At 46.1% G+C, this 15000-nt stretch overlaps 1 protein-coding gene across 4 annotated transcripts in view; it reads right to left on the reverse strand.

Moving 5' to 3' along the window:
• Positions 1-15000, reverse strand: part of LOC306920130 (uncharacterized protein) — a 173431-nt gene that overhangs the window by 28370 nt on the left and 130061 nt on the right. Inside the window, exon 10 of one of the 4 annotated variants that reach the window (XM_079496759.1) lies at positions 12163-12430. The exons of the other annotated variants lie outside the window; for them this stretch is intronic. Within the exon in view, the coding sequence (XP_079352885.1) occupies positions 12389-12430 (42 nt within the window). The 3' untranslated portion in view covers positions 12163-12388. Of the gene's footprint in view, positions 1-12162; positions 12431-15000 lie in introns of those variants that run through there. 4 annotated transcript variants of the gene reach the window in all.

Below are 15000 nucleotides of genomic sequence, written 5' to 3' on the forward strand. Positions count from 1 at the left end.
CGATAATTCACATTAGCATCGAGTCTTCTGCAGACCCGGTCTGGCCCCGAGTGCTGGGTGGGCGTTTTGCACGAATCAAAACATTGGAAGAGCCAATCATCACCTGTCAATCACAGGGCCATAAGCGCAGACGCTGATTGGCTCTTCCACTTTTTGTTCTCTGCAAAACACCCACCCAGCGCTTGGGGCCAAACTGTGTCTGCAACAGAATCCATGGATGGTTTACCAGGCTAGGAAAGCCCACCAAGTTTCATGAAAATCCACCCATCCGTCCCCGCATTTGACCTTGATTGTGACCATGAACTTTGACCTTTTCGACCCAAAAACGCATTAACTGTTCCGGGCCAGCCAACTAACTGTTCTCACCAAGTTTCATCAAAATCGGCACATTGGTGCTGGAGTTATTTTGTTCCCAGACAGACAGACACATAGTCAGACTGAGGGGGATTACAATACCTAACCCCACCATGTATTGCCGCAGGCAGAGCAGTGAACATTCACATTTAGTTCTGGTATCGTGTTTGTTGGAAAACGACAAACAAGCTACAAGGCCAAAACTTCCATGCAGTTAAAAAAGGATAAACCTGACGAAAAAAAACAGAGAATAAACATTCTTTCTCTTCAGATGGAACGACTTTTATTTTTCTACGTCTGCTCTGAATGTCCAAGGAACAGTGGGAAGTGGAAACCCTTTCCCTGGCTGACCCCCACCCTAAATAAACCCCTCGCCTACATAACACCGCAGGAGGGCTACTCACTCCAGTGGTCTCATTAACACAGCCCTCTGCCGTCATTAAGATGTTTGCAGCAAAACTAATTGAAAGACAGATTAAAAATAAATTAAGAAAAATGCATTGCAGAATGCCTACGCGCACTTCATAAATCACCGGGGCAAAGCCAGGAGCTGGCTCTCCATAATTAACTGCAGACTATTTATTTTATCCTGACGGTATAAATTAGAATTCAGACACACAGATTATATTAGGGGCCGTCTGCCATGCGGAACTGCTGAGGGGTGTGCAGAATATGTTAAGGATACAAAGTGGAGCACAGAGAGAGAGAGAGAGAGAGAGAGAGAGAGAGAGAGAGAGAGAGAGTGTCTAATGGTAAGGTATAGGAAGGCAACAGTATGCAAATGCATAGCAGAAAAGATAATGTTTCTGTCCAATAAAGACAAGCAATGAGGGAAAAAAAGGAGCAATGGAGTGAAAGAAATAACCAGTCAAAACCAAGCGACATGATTACTTGAAACAACAAATGACTGAATAAATGAGTTGTACTACACTAACTGCTTCAGTGTCCACTCATCCCTAAGGATGGATGTATGGTTTGGTTCTCAAACAGCTTCATGTCAAGGACCCATCATTTGTATTTAGCCAGTCATCTGAAGAGGTTTTGTGCCGGGGACCTCCATGAAAGATTTGTGCTGTTAAAATGTCGCAATTGTTCAAGATTTTCAAATATTCTTGAATATATCATATCTTACTACAAGCTAACAAGTGAGCGTTGTTATTTTCGAAAAGTATAGGTTAAAGTGTTATGGTATATTAGCTAATTTGGTTGGGACCCCTTGGAACCCCCAGGACCAGGAGTCCTGGTGGTGCCCGGGCTCTACTGTGATAGAGAATTCATGACGAAACTGGCTCAAATAATAAGCAAATGCCCCCATTATGTCCCACCCTCTGTACTCTGTGCTGCATCATGATCCTGCCCAACACGACCTCTTCTGCCAGTCATCCTCTGTAGCCAATTGTATGGTGGTTCATTCGCCCTGTCTGTCTGTCTGTCTGTCTGTCTGTCTGTCTGTCGGATCTGATCGTCACCCACTCCTCTTTCTTTTCCCTCTGCCCACCTCTCTCTCTCTCTCTCTCTCTCTCTCTCTCTCTCTCTCTCTCTGCCACAGTCAGTGTTAGCCTGACACTGCCTCCTCGTGGGCACACTGCCCGGGCTGGCAAAGAGCCAGATGCGCTCTGCCACACTGGACTGGCAAAATGCTCACTATCTAGTCTCCATGGTACACACGCACGTACACGCACGCACGCACGCACGCACGCACGAAGCACATCCCTTCATCAGAATGCTTGCGGTCTCTCTTCTCTCTGGCTTTATATGCTGCACTTCAGCTAAGAACAACACTTTGAAAGTAATGCCCTCCAACCACACAACGAAAAATAACTGTTACTGCTGCCGGGAACAAATAATACACTGGTACATTTGAACACTTGGGCTATTATGCAGTCACGCTGAAGACGACACAGAGGCATCTATATTCTATAAGCAATGCAACGTTGCGGTGCCGCGTCGGGGTAAGAATAAAATAATATATTGTGAGATCACATAAGAAACGGTGAAGCATGAACAGCGCGCACTGCAAATATCACAACGTGTGCACTTCTAGAGTGAATCTCTACGTGGCGGAGGATGGGAAGAAGAGCTGAAATGGGAGCACGGTCATTATAATGATGGATATGACAACGGACTGGGATGATGTGTGTGACTGCCAGCCGTACTGGTTCTCAGGGGACAGCAGGTGACAGACATCACAGCCCCACAGCCGGCCCATAAACGCATCCAAATACTACAGACGCTGTTGTACGGGAACCACGAAATACTGACCAACGACAAGAAGTAGCAAAGGTTTGGTGTCAATTCCCAGCATGCTACAGTAGAAGGTATGCACGTGACATCATCATCATACCCGGAAGGTATGTGGGAGCGCCTAATGAGTGGCAAGAAAACTACCCCGACTGCCCATACTGTACATTCAAACAGAAAAGTCTGATTTCAAACAGAAAAGATCTGATTTCATTAACCCATTCAGGCCCGACGTCGAAATTTAATTCTAAATCATGACAATTTTCTGAAAGATTTGAGGCACATTTTAACGATTTTTCAAAAATAGCAGACCTACAAGTTCATAGCGCGCCACTCGGTGGCGCGCTATGAGCTCGTAGATCTGCTATTTTTCAATAGCTAAATTATAACATAATGTTTAAAACACCAAAAGGGGTTCCCGCCCCAAAATGGGTTAAACAATGTCAAATGACAGTAAACTCACTTTGCCACTTACTTTACGTGGGTACAGGCTTTAGTTCTGACACACCAAAGGTCCGACAGTCATTAGACCCCCAAACCTAAACCTAACCCTAACCCCAAGCATGACGCTATGCACGTCGGACCAACGCATGTCGGGAGCGACGGGTGATTTCCGCATGTCGGACCTTTGGTGTGTCGGGTAAGCGTGCGCACCCCCTTTATGCATGTGGGTAAGCGTGCGCACCCCCTTTATGCATGTGCATACCCTCTATGTAGCCTACAGATTAGACCAACAGTTAGCCGCCATGCAAGTCACTGTAAAATCCTCAGTACTTGATTCGTTGTAACACGGAGAGCGTACAAATGTAGTCAATTGGACCCTTATGAGTCCATTTGGTTACATACAGTATGTACAAGGATTTTACTGTGTGCGCACAGAGGAAATTGGACACACGTTTAAGAGAGAGAAAGGACTGTTTAATATTTTCTCACAGTTGTTGTTATGCTGAACAGAAGGAACGTTAAGTTAAACCGACGTCTCTCACATCATCAATGACATCATCAGTCACAGTGGGACAAAAGTTTTTAAGCTACTATTTACTTTTTGTTTTTGTTTAGTTCCTTTCTCTCCATATGGTCTTGTTATGCAGAGGGAGATTCATGCACCACATCATGGCTACAAGCAGAGAATCCATTTAAAGCCTACTGTTTCATGGGATTAGAGCTACTTCCCCTCAGAGTATAATGTCAATTTCAGGCTTCCATCAAGCGTGTTTGTATTCCCTTTTTTTTAAATTTCCTCCTCCTCCTCCAGCATCCCCTAGCATGGCTCCATGGCCACTTAAGGGACACCAGGAAACAGGGTATGTACAGACAGACAGACAGAAGGAGATGGTGGACAGAAGTGGACAGACAGACAGACAGACAGAAGGAGATGGTGGACGGAGATGGTGGACAGAAGTGGACAGACAGACAGACAGACAGACAGACAGACAGACAGACAGACAGAAGGAGATGGTGGACAGAAGTGGACAGACAGCCTCAGTGCTATAGTTAGATTGAAGCCATCAGAAGAGTCTGATCAACTGGCCGCCAGGTCACATGTGACTAAAACCCAAGTGGTAGCGATAGTGAGATGTAGGAAAATGGCCACGTGTGATGTAGAAAAACACAAAGTAAACTGTCAGCCTTTAGCACGGTAAAGCTACGGTATCAGTGAGGATATTTCCAAACAGGCCGATTTAACACACAGCATGAGAGGGAATAAAAACGGTCTCTCTTAAATGTATAATTTTGTTTCCCCGGTGAGTGTGAAGCCTTGGAGGTGACTGCATATACGCAGCAGTCATGTTTGTTAAGATACATGGCTGGAGCACGCGCGCACGCACGCACGCACGCACGCACGCACACACGCACACACACACACCCTTTTTGCCTTCTTCAAGCACCGGAAACATCAGTAAATCACCAGCAAAAGAAAATAAATATATACTTATTACATCCTGCACGCCGCATATATTCACCTCCTTAACATATTGCACAGCCACGGTGCAAATGTGCAGCGCTGCACACGGGCAAAAACATGCCATGAAAAATGACAGCAGGGAATGAGTGGGGGTGGGGTGCGGGGGGGGGTTACTGCGGACCTGGGATATATGGTGCGGTGGAGCGGAGGAGAAATAATCATACCTCAGAGCGAGCGGCTGGGGGGAAAAGGGAGATGGGAGGAGCAAGATGGAGACCCAGACTAGTCTGCACTGTACAGCAGAGAAATGGAGCTCCCCTGTACTCACTACTCCAGCTCCCCCTGATTCCCCCCCCCCCGACTACGACAACGCAACACCGGAGCACCGAACAGCCAGGAGCCGTAGTAGAATAGAGACAAGCAAGAAAATACTAGAAATACATCCCTCTTGTACTCCATGGGAGTTCTGTGTGAGAGAGAGAGAGAGAGAGAGAGAGAGAGAGAGAGAGAGAGAGAGAGAGAGAGAGAGAGAGAGAGAGAGAAGGGGGGTAGAGGCTGCTGTTTTTTAAATAACGTGGATCATGACATTTCCAATGAAAAGAGAGGATTTCTCCCCCCCTTATAAGAAACAAAGCAAATTACCAACGCAAATGACAACAATGACATTGATCTGGCAGCTGGCACCCTTCTTCCACTGTCTCTTATGAGAATCTGAAAACCGTCCCGCAGTACTCCCGTTGGCCATTGGGTGTCTCTCTTTCACTGTGCAAGGCTGAGGGTGCGCTCTCTCTCTCCCTCACTAAGTGGGGCCCCTCCCCTCCTGAACTCCCCATCTCCACATATAATATATACACCATCATTTGAAAATGGCAGCTTTTTGAAAATTCACCTTGATTATCAGACATTAAAAGTGACTTCTCCAGCGCTGAGTGTCTGGCTAGGGGGATGGCTGCAGACAGCAGAACAATGCAGCAGGCTGGGGTATTAATGCCTGGCTGTGGTGTGCAGGGAGGAGAGAGGAGCCGGCCCTTTGTTCTCTCCTACAGCCAATTATTTTTAACGTGTGCCTCTTTTCACAACAACAAGAGAGAATTTAATTTTAATGCACTCTGGTTAAAAAAAATGTAAAAAAAAAAAAAACACAGTAGGGACTAGCATTAGTGCTTAAGAATTAAGTATATATGACTGCATCCCTGTATGAGGTGTACATAAATGACAACCCAAACATACACGACATGAAAGCCCTGCATGCAAAACGCCTGAACGACAAACCATACCAAAATCTTAGCATTGACAAGAAAGACACCAAAATGAAGCCAGTGTGATTTAGTAACACAAGGTTATGGTGACAGTGGTGAGGGGGGGCACACAGTGAAATAGTACGCGCACGAGAGACACGGTGATAAGCAAACATGCTACCAAAAATAGCTAGGATTCCTGATCAAAATGGCACGAAAAATAAAATACTGAGCTCTCCGTTGGTAGGTATGCGGCCAAATATTTTTCTAATTGGACGAGCACTTTATCTTGCTGTCAGAGACGCAGTAAAAAAAAGCTGTGCTGTTCCCAGAAGGAGAGGAGCACCGCTTGCTGGCCTTTTATTAGTGCTGGAGCTCTGATATATGCCTCGACTCCAGGCTTTCATCAAGAACCTGCACCAGACGCACGCGCGCACGCGCACGCACACGCACACGCGCACACACACACACACACACACACACAGGGCTGTTACACACCTACATCCCGACAAGCCACTGTTTGTTACCCAGTCCTCCAGCTGCCTTAGCATCTACAATAAACATCCTGAGACTATTTACAACAACCAGCATATAAGAAGAAAACACAACAACAACTCCTCAAGTTTAGCCAAACAAAGGAAATCAATGATTTTGCCTATAATAACATGCCTAAAATAATTTGTATTAAGAAGCAAACATTAATTTCTCACTTTGACAGTGCATCACATGCAATGCCACAACATGCAAATACGTTTATATCAAAGTACAGACACAGTCAAATCCTCGGTTTTACTCGAACTCAGAAACAGTGTAAACATGTGTTCAGGTCCATTTTGATCCATTGTTTAGCCTCCAAAAATTAAATTCATATTGTACTGTGTATCAACCGTGCAGTGACTAAAACCTCCGCTGCCTCCACACAGGGTGGTATGCCTCCACACTGCCACACACAGGGTGGTATGCCTCCACACTGCCACACACAGGGTGGTATGCCTCCACACTGCCACACACAGGGTGGTATGCCTCCACACAGCCACACACAGGGTGGTATGCCTCCACACTGCCACACACAGGGTGGTATGCCTCCACACAGCCACACACAGGGTGGTAAAGCCTCCACACTGCCACACACAGGGTGGTATGCCTCCACACTGCCACACACAGGGTGGTATGCCTCCACACAGCCACACACAGGGTGGTATGCCTCCACACAGCCACACACAGGGTGGTATGCCTCCACACAGCCACACACAGGGTGGTATGCCTCCACACAGCCACACACAGGGTGGTAAAGCCTCCACACAGCCACACACAGGGTGGTATGCCTCCACACAGCCACACACAGGGTGGTATGCCTCGACACTGCCACACACAGGGTGGTAATGCCTCCACACTGCCACACACAGGGTGGTAACGCCTCCACACAGCCACACACAGGGTGGTATGCCTCCACACAGCCACACACAGGGTGGTATGCCTCCACACAGCCACACACAGGGTGGTAAAGCCTCCACACAGCCACACACAGGGTGGTATGCCTCCACACAGCCACACACAGGGTGGTATGCCTCCACACAGCCACACACAGGGTGGTATGCCTCCACACAGCCACACACAGGGTGGTAATGCCTCCACACTGCCACACACAGGGTGGTATGCCTCCACACTGCCACACACAGCCACACACAGGGTGGTATGCCTCCACACAGCCACACACACAGGGTGGTAAACCCTCCTCTGCCTCCACACTGCCACACACAGGGTGGTAAAACCTCCACACAGCCACACACAGGGTGCTAAAGTAACACCTGTCAAACATGGGGACATTTCGGCTGTGCCTGCCAAGTTTGTCCACACTGGCAGCCATTGGTGCTTGTTCAACTCTTGAAAACTATGGAATGCACTTCCCATTGCAGTCAGAACTGCAGCCTCACTCCCAATCTTCCGCCGTAGTCTGAAAACCCACCTCTTCAGACTCCACCATGGCCCGTAGCACTTGCCCTAGCCTAGCCCTTTAGATAGCACATTATGTAGACTTAGATAGTATTTTAAACAGACGTATAGCTTGTTATGTAGACAGCTCTAGAATTGCACTTTATGTAGTCATAGCACTTTATAGTACACATGTATAATATATTATATAGTATAGTATGTATAGTTTACATAGATACTCCAATGTTACGTTCTTAGTTTACGCATGATTCATGATAACTACTTTTTATACATGTGATGTATGCCATGCTTTTTGTTATTGCTTAATGTAAGTCGCTCTGGATTAAGAGCGTCTGCTAAATGCCTAAATTGTAAATTGTAAATTGAAGGAAGATAAAACTGCCCTGTAAACTTCACAACAACATAACTGTGGTAAATTGACAAAGTAATAGGATACTTTGTTCTCAGTGGTTGTTTATCATGTTATGCCTCACTCATTATGAATTAATAACCAATCAGTATCTGTGGTATCGAAAAGCGCAGTCACTAGGTCTTATTACTTAACTTAAGACCTGGAGGCGTGATCAATGCCATTTGGCTATTCTGAGTGGCCAAAGAGCATTGACCACGCCTCCAGGTCTTAAGTTAAGTAATACAGCCCTAAGTGTGCTAAATGCTTTAAAAAATAATAATCACACCCATGTGAAGTGATCATCATGTACATCATCATACATCACATTCCGTGCTCAACCAATCAAATCATCACCAATTTCATTCCGGCCGATCACTTTTGGCGTCTTTGGTGATCACAAGCCAATCGCAAGCCAATGTGTGTGTTCACACAAACCCAGGAAGCTGGGCGTAGGAGGGGCTAGTAGCTCTCAAAGATAATCTGTTTCCTGTCCTGCGACCTCCAAGTCCAAAGAGTAGCACACAATGGCCACGCATAGAGTTATATAAACTAGAGGGCAGACTGCCCCGCCCCCAGCTATTCATTTCAATGGAAGTTGCTCACTGGCGTTTGAAGCACCCGGAAGAACGCTCTACGTCCGCATTGTCTTGAATGCGGACGTCCTGACCTCCATGAACGGAACGCGCCTGAATCCATTCATGAACCATCAATGAGCGCTCTCCAGCTGCGTGCTCTATTGCTCGTGCATGTACTTCGCCCGCCTGCAGTTCTGGCTTTGGCCAGTAGGGTAGCACGGCTCCCCCCCCCCCCCCCCCCCCCGCGCCGCTCCGGGGGCCTGGCTGGTACCAGGAACAGTAGCACACAGTAGAGTTCTCAGTTCATTTAACTGCAAAGTAAAAACACCCGTGTGAAGTGAGGGGCGCTCTTATCATCGTACATCATCCTTTGTGTTAAGAGGACAATAGCCGATTTGCTCGTCCACATATGACGTAAATTCTCCATTCATTGTCAATGCCATTTAATGTTTGTGTTAACACAGAAATAGCCGATTTGTTCAGACACATGACGCACATTCTCCATTCATTGTTAGGACAAGAATCTACACTACAGCTGAATGTACGAGGGGCTGGCGCCCCTAAAAAAACAAACAAAAAAAACAATGTTAAGGGTATTTTACTGTGCAGTTCTGCCATGGTCGTCTTTGTGCTCTTGCTGGTGAAATGATTTCGCCACTAGGCAAAGAGAAAACATTTATATATATATAAAAAGAACACCATTTACTTTATACTGAATGACAACTTCCCAACACATTGCAGTGCGATGTTTTATGAGTTTATAGATTGATTATTTTCAGCACAGGACAATCAGGCATTAACAACCACACACACACACACACACACACACACACACACACACACACACACACACACACACACACACACACACACACACACACACACACACACACACACACACACACACACACACACACACACACACACACACACACACACACACACACACACACAATCTAATTTCAGTGCTTGGTCAGACAACTATAGCTGCTCGTGTGCAGGACCAGCTCTGCAGAACGGCAAAAGCAATTCTCTGGAGATGGTGAAATTAAAGGGCAGAATCCAGCCCGTTTATAGTTCTCTCTCTCTTCTCCTCTATCCTCTCTTCTCTCTCTCTTCTCCTCTCTTCTCCTCTCTCTCTCTTCTCCTCTCTCTCTTCTCCTCTCTCCTCTCTTCTCTCTCTCTTCTCCTCTCTCTCTCTTCTCCTCTCTCCTCTCTCTCTCCTCTCTCCTCCTCTCTTCTCCTGTCTCCTCTCTCTCTCCTCTCTCCTCCTCTCTTCTCCTCTCTTCTCCTCTCTCCTCTCTCTCCTCTCCTCTCTCCTCCTCTCTTCTCCTCTCTTCTCCTGTCTCCTCTCTCTCTCCTCTCTCCTCCTCTCTTCTCCTCTCTCCTCTCTCCTCTCTCTCTTCTCCTCTCAATCAAATGTTTTATTAGCAATCATTTGGTCCTAAAAGCATTGTAGCAGGGCGGGAGGCGGGAGTCAGTGTGATGACAACAGTCCATGGTACTAGAGACCGTTGGGGGTACCACTCCTTATTTACCTCTGGAGCTGGGGGTCTGTGAGAGACGGCTCTAACCAACCCCCAGGAAGCCATGTTTAGGACACGCACGCACGCACGCACGCACGCACGCACGCACGCACGCACGCACGCACGCACGCACGCACGCACGCACGCACGCACGCACGCACGCACGCACACACACGTACACACACGTGCGCGCGTGCGTGTGTATAATACTCAGTCCTGAATAGCAGCTGAGCAGCTACTGAAACATAAAGGCATAAATATGTTGTAAAATGATTTGATATCAACAAAGGGCATATGCACAGCATCAGGACAGAAAAGGAGCTGGGGCTACTCCTTGGGGTAATTCAGTGACAGACGTGCGTGGTGAGAAAGAAGAGTAAAGAAGAAATGATTTGCTATTGGGTGTTATGGATAGCAGGTCAGATTGCAGTTGCATAGTGTACTGTATGTACTGTATGTTCACCCAGCTGTGGTTGGTGAGTGAATATGAGTGGCGTAACAGTACTGTACTGTACCTGCTGAATGAGACAGCTATGTAACAGTACTGTACCTGCTGAATGAGACAGCTATGTAACAGTACTGTACTGTACCTGCTGAATGAGACAGCTATGTAACAGTACTGTACGTACCTGCTGAATGAGACAGTAACAGTACTGTACTGTACCTGCTGAATGAGACAGCTATGTAACAGTACTGTACGTACCTGCTGAATGAGACAGTACCGTAACAGTACTGTACTGTACCTGCTGAATGAGACAGCTATGTAACAGTACTGTACGTACCTGCTGAATGAGACAGCTATGTAACAGTACTGTACTGTACCTGCTGAATGAGACAGCTATGTAACAGTACTGTACCTGCTGAATGAGACAGCTATGTAACAGTACTGTACTGTACCTGCTGAATGAGACAGCTATGTAACAGTACTGTACGTACCTGCTGAATGAGACAGCTATGTAACAGTACTGTACTGTACCTGCTGAATGAGACAGCTATGTAACAGTACTGTACATACCTGCTGAATGAGACAGCTATGTAACAGTACTGTACTGTACCTGCTGAATGAGACAGCTATGTAACAGTACTGTACTGTACCTGCTGAATGAGACAGCTATGTAACAGTACTGTACTGTACCTGCTGAATGAGACAGCTATGTAACAGTACTGTACTGTACCTGCTGAATGAGACAGCTATGTAACAGTACTGTACTGTACCTGCTGAATGAGACAGCTATGTAACAGTACTGTACGTACCTGCTGAATGAGACAGCTATGTAACAGTACTGTACGTACCTGCTGAATGAGACAGCTATGCTGAGCTTTCAGGGTGGAAGACTCTGCATGTAGCTCCTCTGTCTGGGGTGAGAGAGAGAGAGAGAGAGAGAGAGAGAGAGAGAGAGAGAGAGAGAGAGAGAGAGAGAGAGAGACAAGGACAGAGAGACAGAGAGAAAGACAGATACAGACAGAGCCAGAAAGGGAGGGAGCAGGAGAGAGAGAGAGAGAGAGAGAGAGAGAGAGAGAGAGAGAGAGAGAGAGAGAGAGCGAGGGATAGACAGTGAAAGATACAAATAGAGAGAGAGAGAGAGAGAGAGAGAGAGAGAGAGAGAGAGAGAGAGAGAGAGAGAGAGAGAGAGAGAGAGAGGGATAGACAGTGAAAGATAGAGAGAGAGAGAGAGAGAGAGAGAGAGAGAGAGATAGACAGTGAAAGATACAGAGAGAGAGAGAGAGAGATAGAGAGAGAGAGGGATAGACAGTGAAAGATACAGAGAGAGAGAGAGAGAGAGAGAGAGAATCAGAGTACCTGGATGTGAAACACGTGCATCAGGTTAAATGTGTTCAATAGAACGGCCTCACGGCTGTCTGTCTGCACCACAGAGCTTGTTTTTAGTTAGGTAACCAGTGACTTTTGTTTGTATGATACGATAATATGATACTAATGTTGATGTGAATGCCCACGTGCACATGTACGTGCCGTTGTCTCCCTGCATATTGTCTTCATTGCTCTCCTCTCCTCTGGTGTCTGGGAGCCCTCATTGCTCTCCTCTCCTCTGGTGTCTGGGAGCCCTCATTGCTCTCCTCTCCTCTGGTGTCTGGGAGCCCTCATTGCTCTCCTCTCCTCTGGTGTCTGGGAGCCCTCATTGCTCTCCTCTCCTCTGGTGTCTGGGAGCCCTCATTGCTCTCGTCTCCTCTGGTGTCTGGGAGCGCTAATCTGTTCCTGAGCCAGCACTGCTGGGATTAAGCAGCGGCTGGAGATAGAGGATGTATGCGTCATTAAAGCAGAGAGCGCGGCGTTGCAGAGACGAGAGAGACAAAGTCAACAAAGGTGACACGGAGAGAGGAGCAGATGAATAACACATATCACATATACACGCACGTAAAGCACGTGCACGCACGCAAACCCACGGAAATACCATCGCGCACACGCATGTATGAACCCATGTGCACACACGAAAAAGCCACGCCACGCACGCACGCACACACACTCTGGTGGTATATATATACACAATATAATTTCCTGTACCTCCAGTGAATAAGAACAATGCAGTGTTGCTGTAATAAACGTCTGAGGGCTTTGTAACGTCTTTACAAAGCTGCGGCAGTAAAGGATACAAGACAATGCATAGAAGGCATTCTTGTGGGCAGGCCAGCCGGGCGTGTGGGCTCAGGAATAATACTGAAATAAAGGCTGAGCACTGCAGGAAACGTGCCATTCTTTTACCACCTCATATGAAGACATTTTGGATCTCTGGACGTCTTTTGTGGAACGAGAGGGTTGTGTACGAAACCACTGCATGCAGCCACAATGCCGGCTTTGCCATAGCCACAACCTCACATGGCATTACACAGCAACTTGAGTGCACAAACACAGTAAAATCCTTAGTGGACATTTAACGCTCAGAGTGTACAAATGTAACCCAAAATGAATCATTTGGTTACATTTGTACACTCTCTTTGTTACAAATGGATACATGAACACTGTGTAAAATTAAATTCTCCATCTGAGGTCGAAATGATTTGGACATAATGGTCTCCAATTCAACAAAGGTCCAGTGAAATAATTACTTAGGAATGGAGGGAACTCTAGCTCTGTCGAATGTTGCTCAATATGATATTATGGCACAAAAAGGCAACATAATATCTTGACCACAAAGTTTGCTGAGTAGATGAAGCCATGACATGAATGAACTCTTGACCAAACGACCTCAATGACATGAATGGATCAATTTACAATTTAGGCATTTAGCAGACGCTCTTAATCCAGAGCGATTTACATTAAGCAAGAACAAAAAAGCATGGGAATACATCACATAAAAAAAGCATTTATCATGAAACTAAGAACGTAACAGTGGAATATCTATATAATGAAACTATACATATAAACTATACATATATACTATACTATGCTATACATATGTACTATGATGTGCTATGACTACATACAATGCAATTATAGTGCTGTCTACATAACATGCTATAAGTCTGTATCAAATGATATCTAAGTCTACAGAAATGCTATCTAAGGGGGTATAGGGTAAGTGCTATGGGCCATGATGGAGTCTGAAAAGGTGGGTTTTTAGACTACGGCGGAAGATTGGGAGTGATGCTGCAGTTCTGACTGCAACGGGAAGTGCATTCCACAGTTTTGGATCCTTACAACTCCCTATCTTATCAAAAATATGAGTGCATTTTAGCATGGTTCATTCAAGAGAATCAAGACTAATCTGGCTACAACGAGATGTACCCTCTGAATGCAGTCCAGAGACTGTTAGCCTTGCCTGACAAGACTAAAAGACAGCAAACTATGCCAGAGAAAATGTATCCACTCTTGCAGATCAATCTGGTTTCCAGGCTAATGTTAGCCAGGCTACAATACCAATTCACCAAGCTGTGGTCAGCCAGTCTTGCACCGCCTAATGATACCTGATGGACCATTCACCATGGACGAGCAGAGGCAAAGGCTACTAGTTAGGGAAAGTTAGCCAAATGTGTGACCAATCTGCAAAATAAATGCTTACCAATAGCTATCTTCACAAATGTACAACCTATGCAGGCAAGATTTACAAAATGTCATTTTTAGAATGTGCAGTAGCATGTGACATGATTCTGAATCCATTGCAAGCCTTTGTTTTACACCAAAAACACCCCTTGGGCTAAAAAGGGCCATAGTCATCATCACATTTGGAAAAGTGAGAGGTGACACCGTAGTGAACACATTTGTGAAGAAAGCTATTGGTAAGCATTTATTTTGCAAATCACACATTTGGCTAACTTTCCCTAACTATACCAGCAGATGAGGAGGATGGAGTGACACCCAAGGTTCTAAAGTATGTCCCCGTAGATGAGGATGTGCTGGACTTAATCAACAAAGCATACAGTACATGTCTGGTGAGCTACCTGAGCTGTGGTGTTAGTTAGTGTACAATGATCATTGTTCCAGTGCCATAATCAGTTTTGACTTCATCAAGATGGACAATTACCGGGGCATCAGCCTAAGCTCATTGTCACCAAGACAGCTAACCAGATGATCCTCAACAGTTTTGACCCTTTGGAACCTTTCCAGAGTGCACAACAGTTGTGCAGATAGTGACTCTGAGGACGATACTGGAAAGCAGTGGTCAGGTCACCTTCATTGACTTCAAAAAAGCTTTTGAAACAATACACCAGGGAAAACTCTTGAACATTCCCCAGAAGATGGTGCCCGTAGTGTTCCTCATAAGATGGTGCAGCTATACTCAGACTCGAGCCAAGGTTCTGACCCACGATGGTGAGAAGCATCGTACAGGTGACCCTATATAGCCCCCTTCCTGTGAATCGT

This window comes from Electrona antarctica (genome assembly GCF_951216825.1).
Source record: "Electrona antarctica genome assembly, chromosome: 3".
NCBI classification, from domain to species: Eukaryota; Metazoa; Chordata; class Actinopteri; order Myctophiformes; family Myctophidae; genus Electrona; species Electrona antarctica.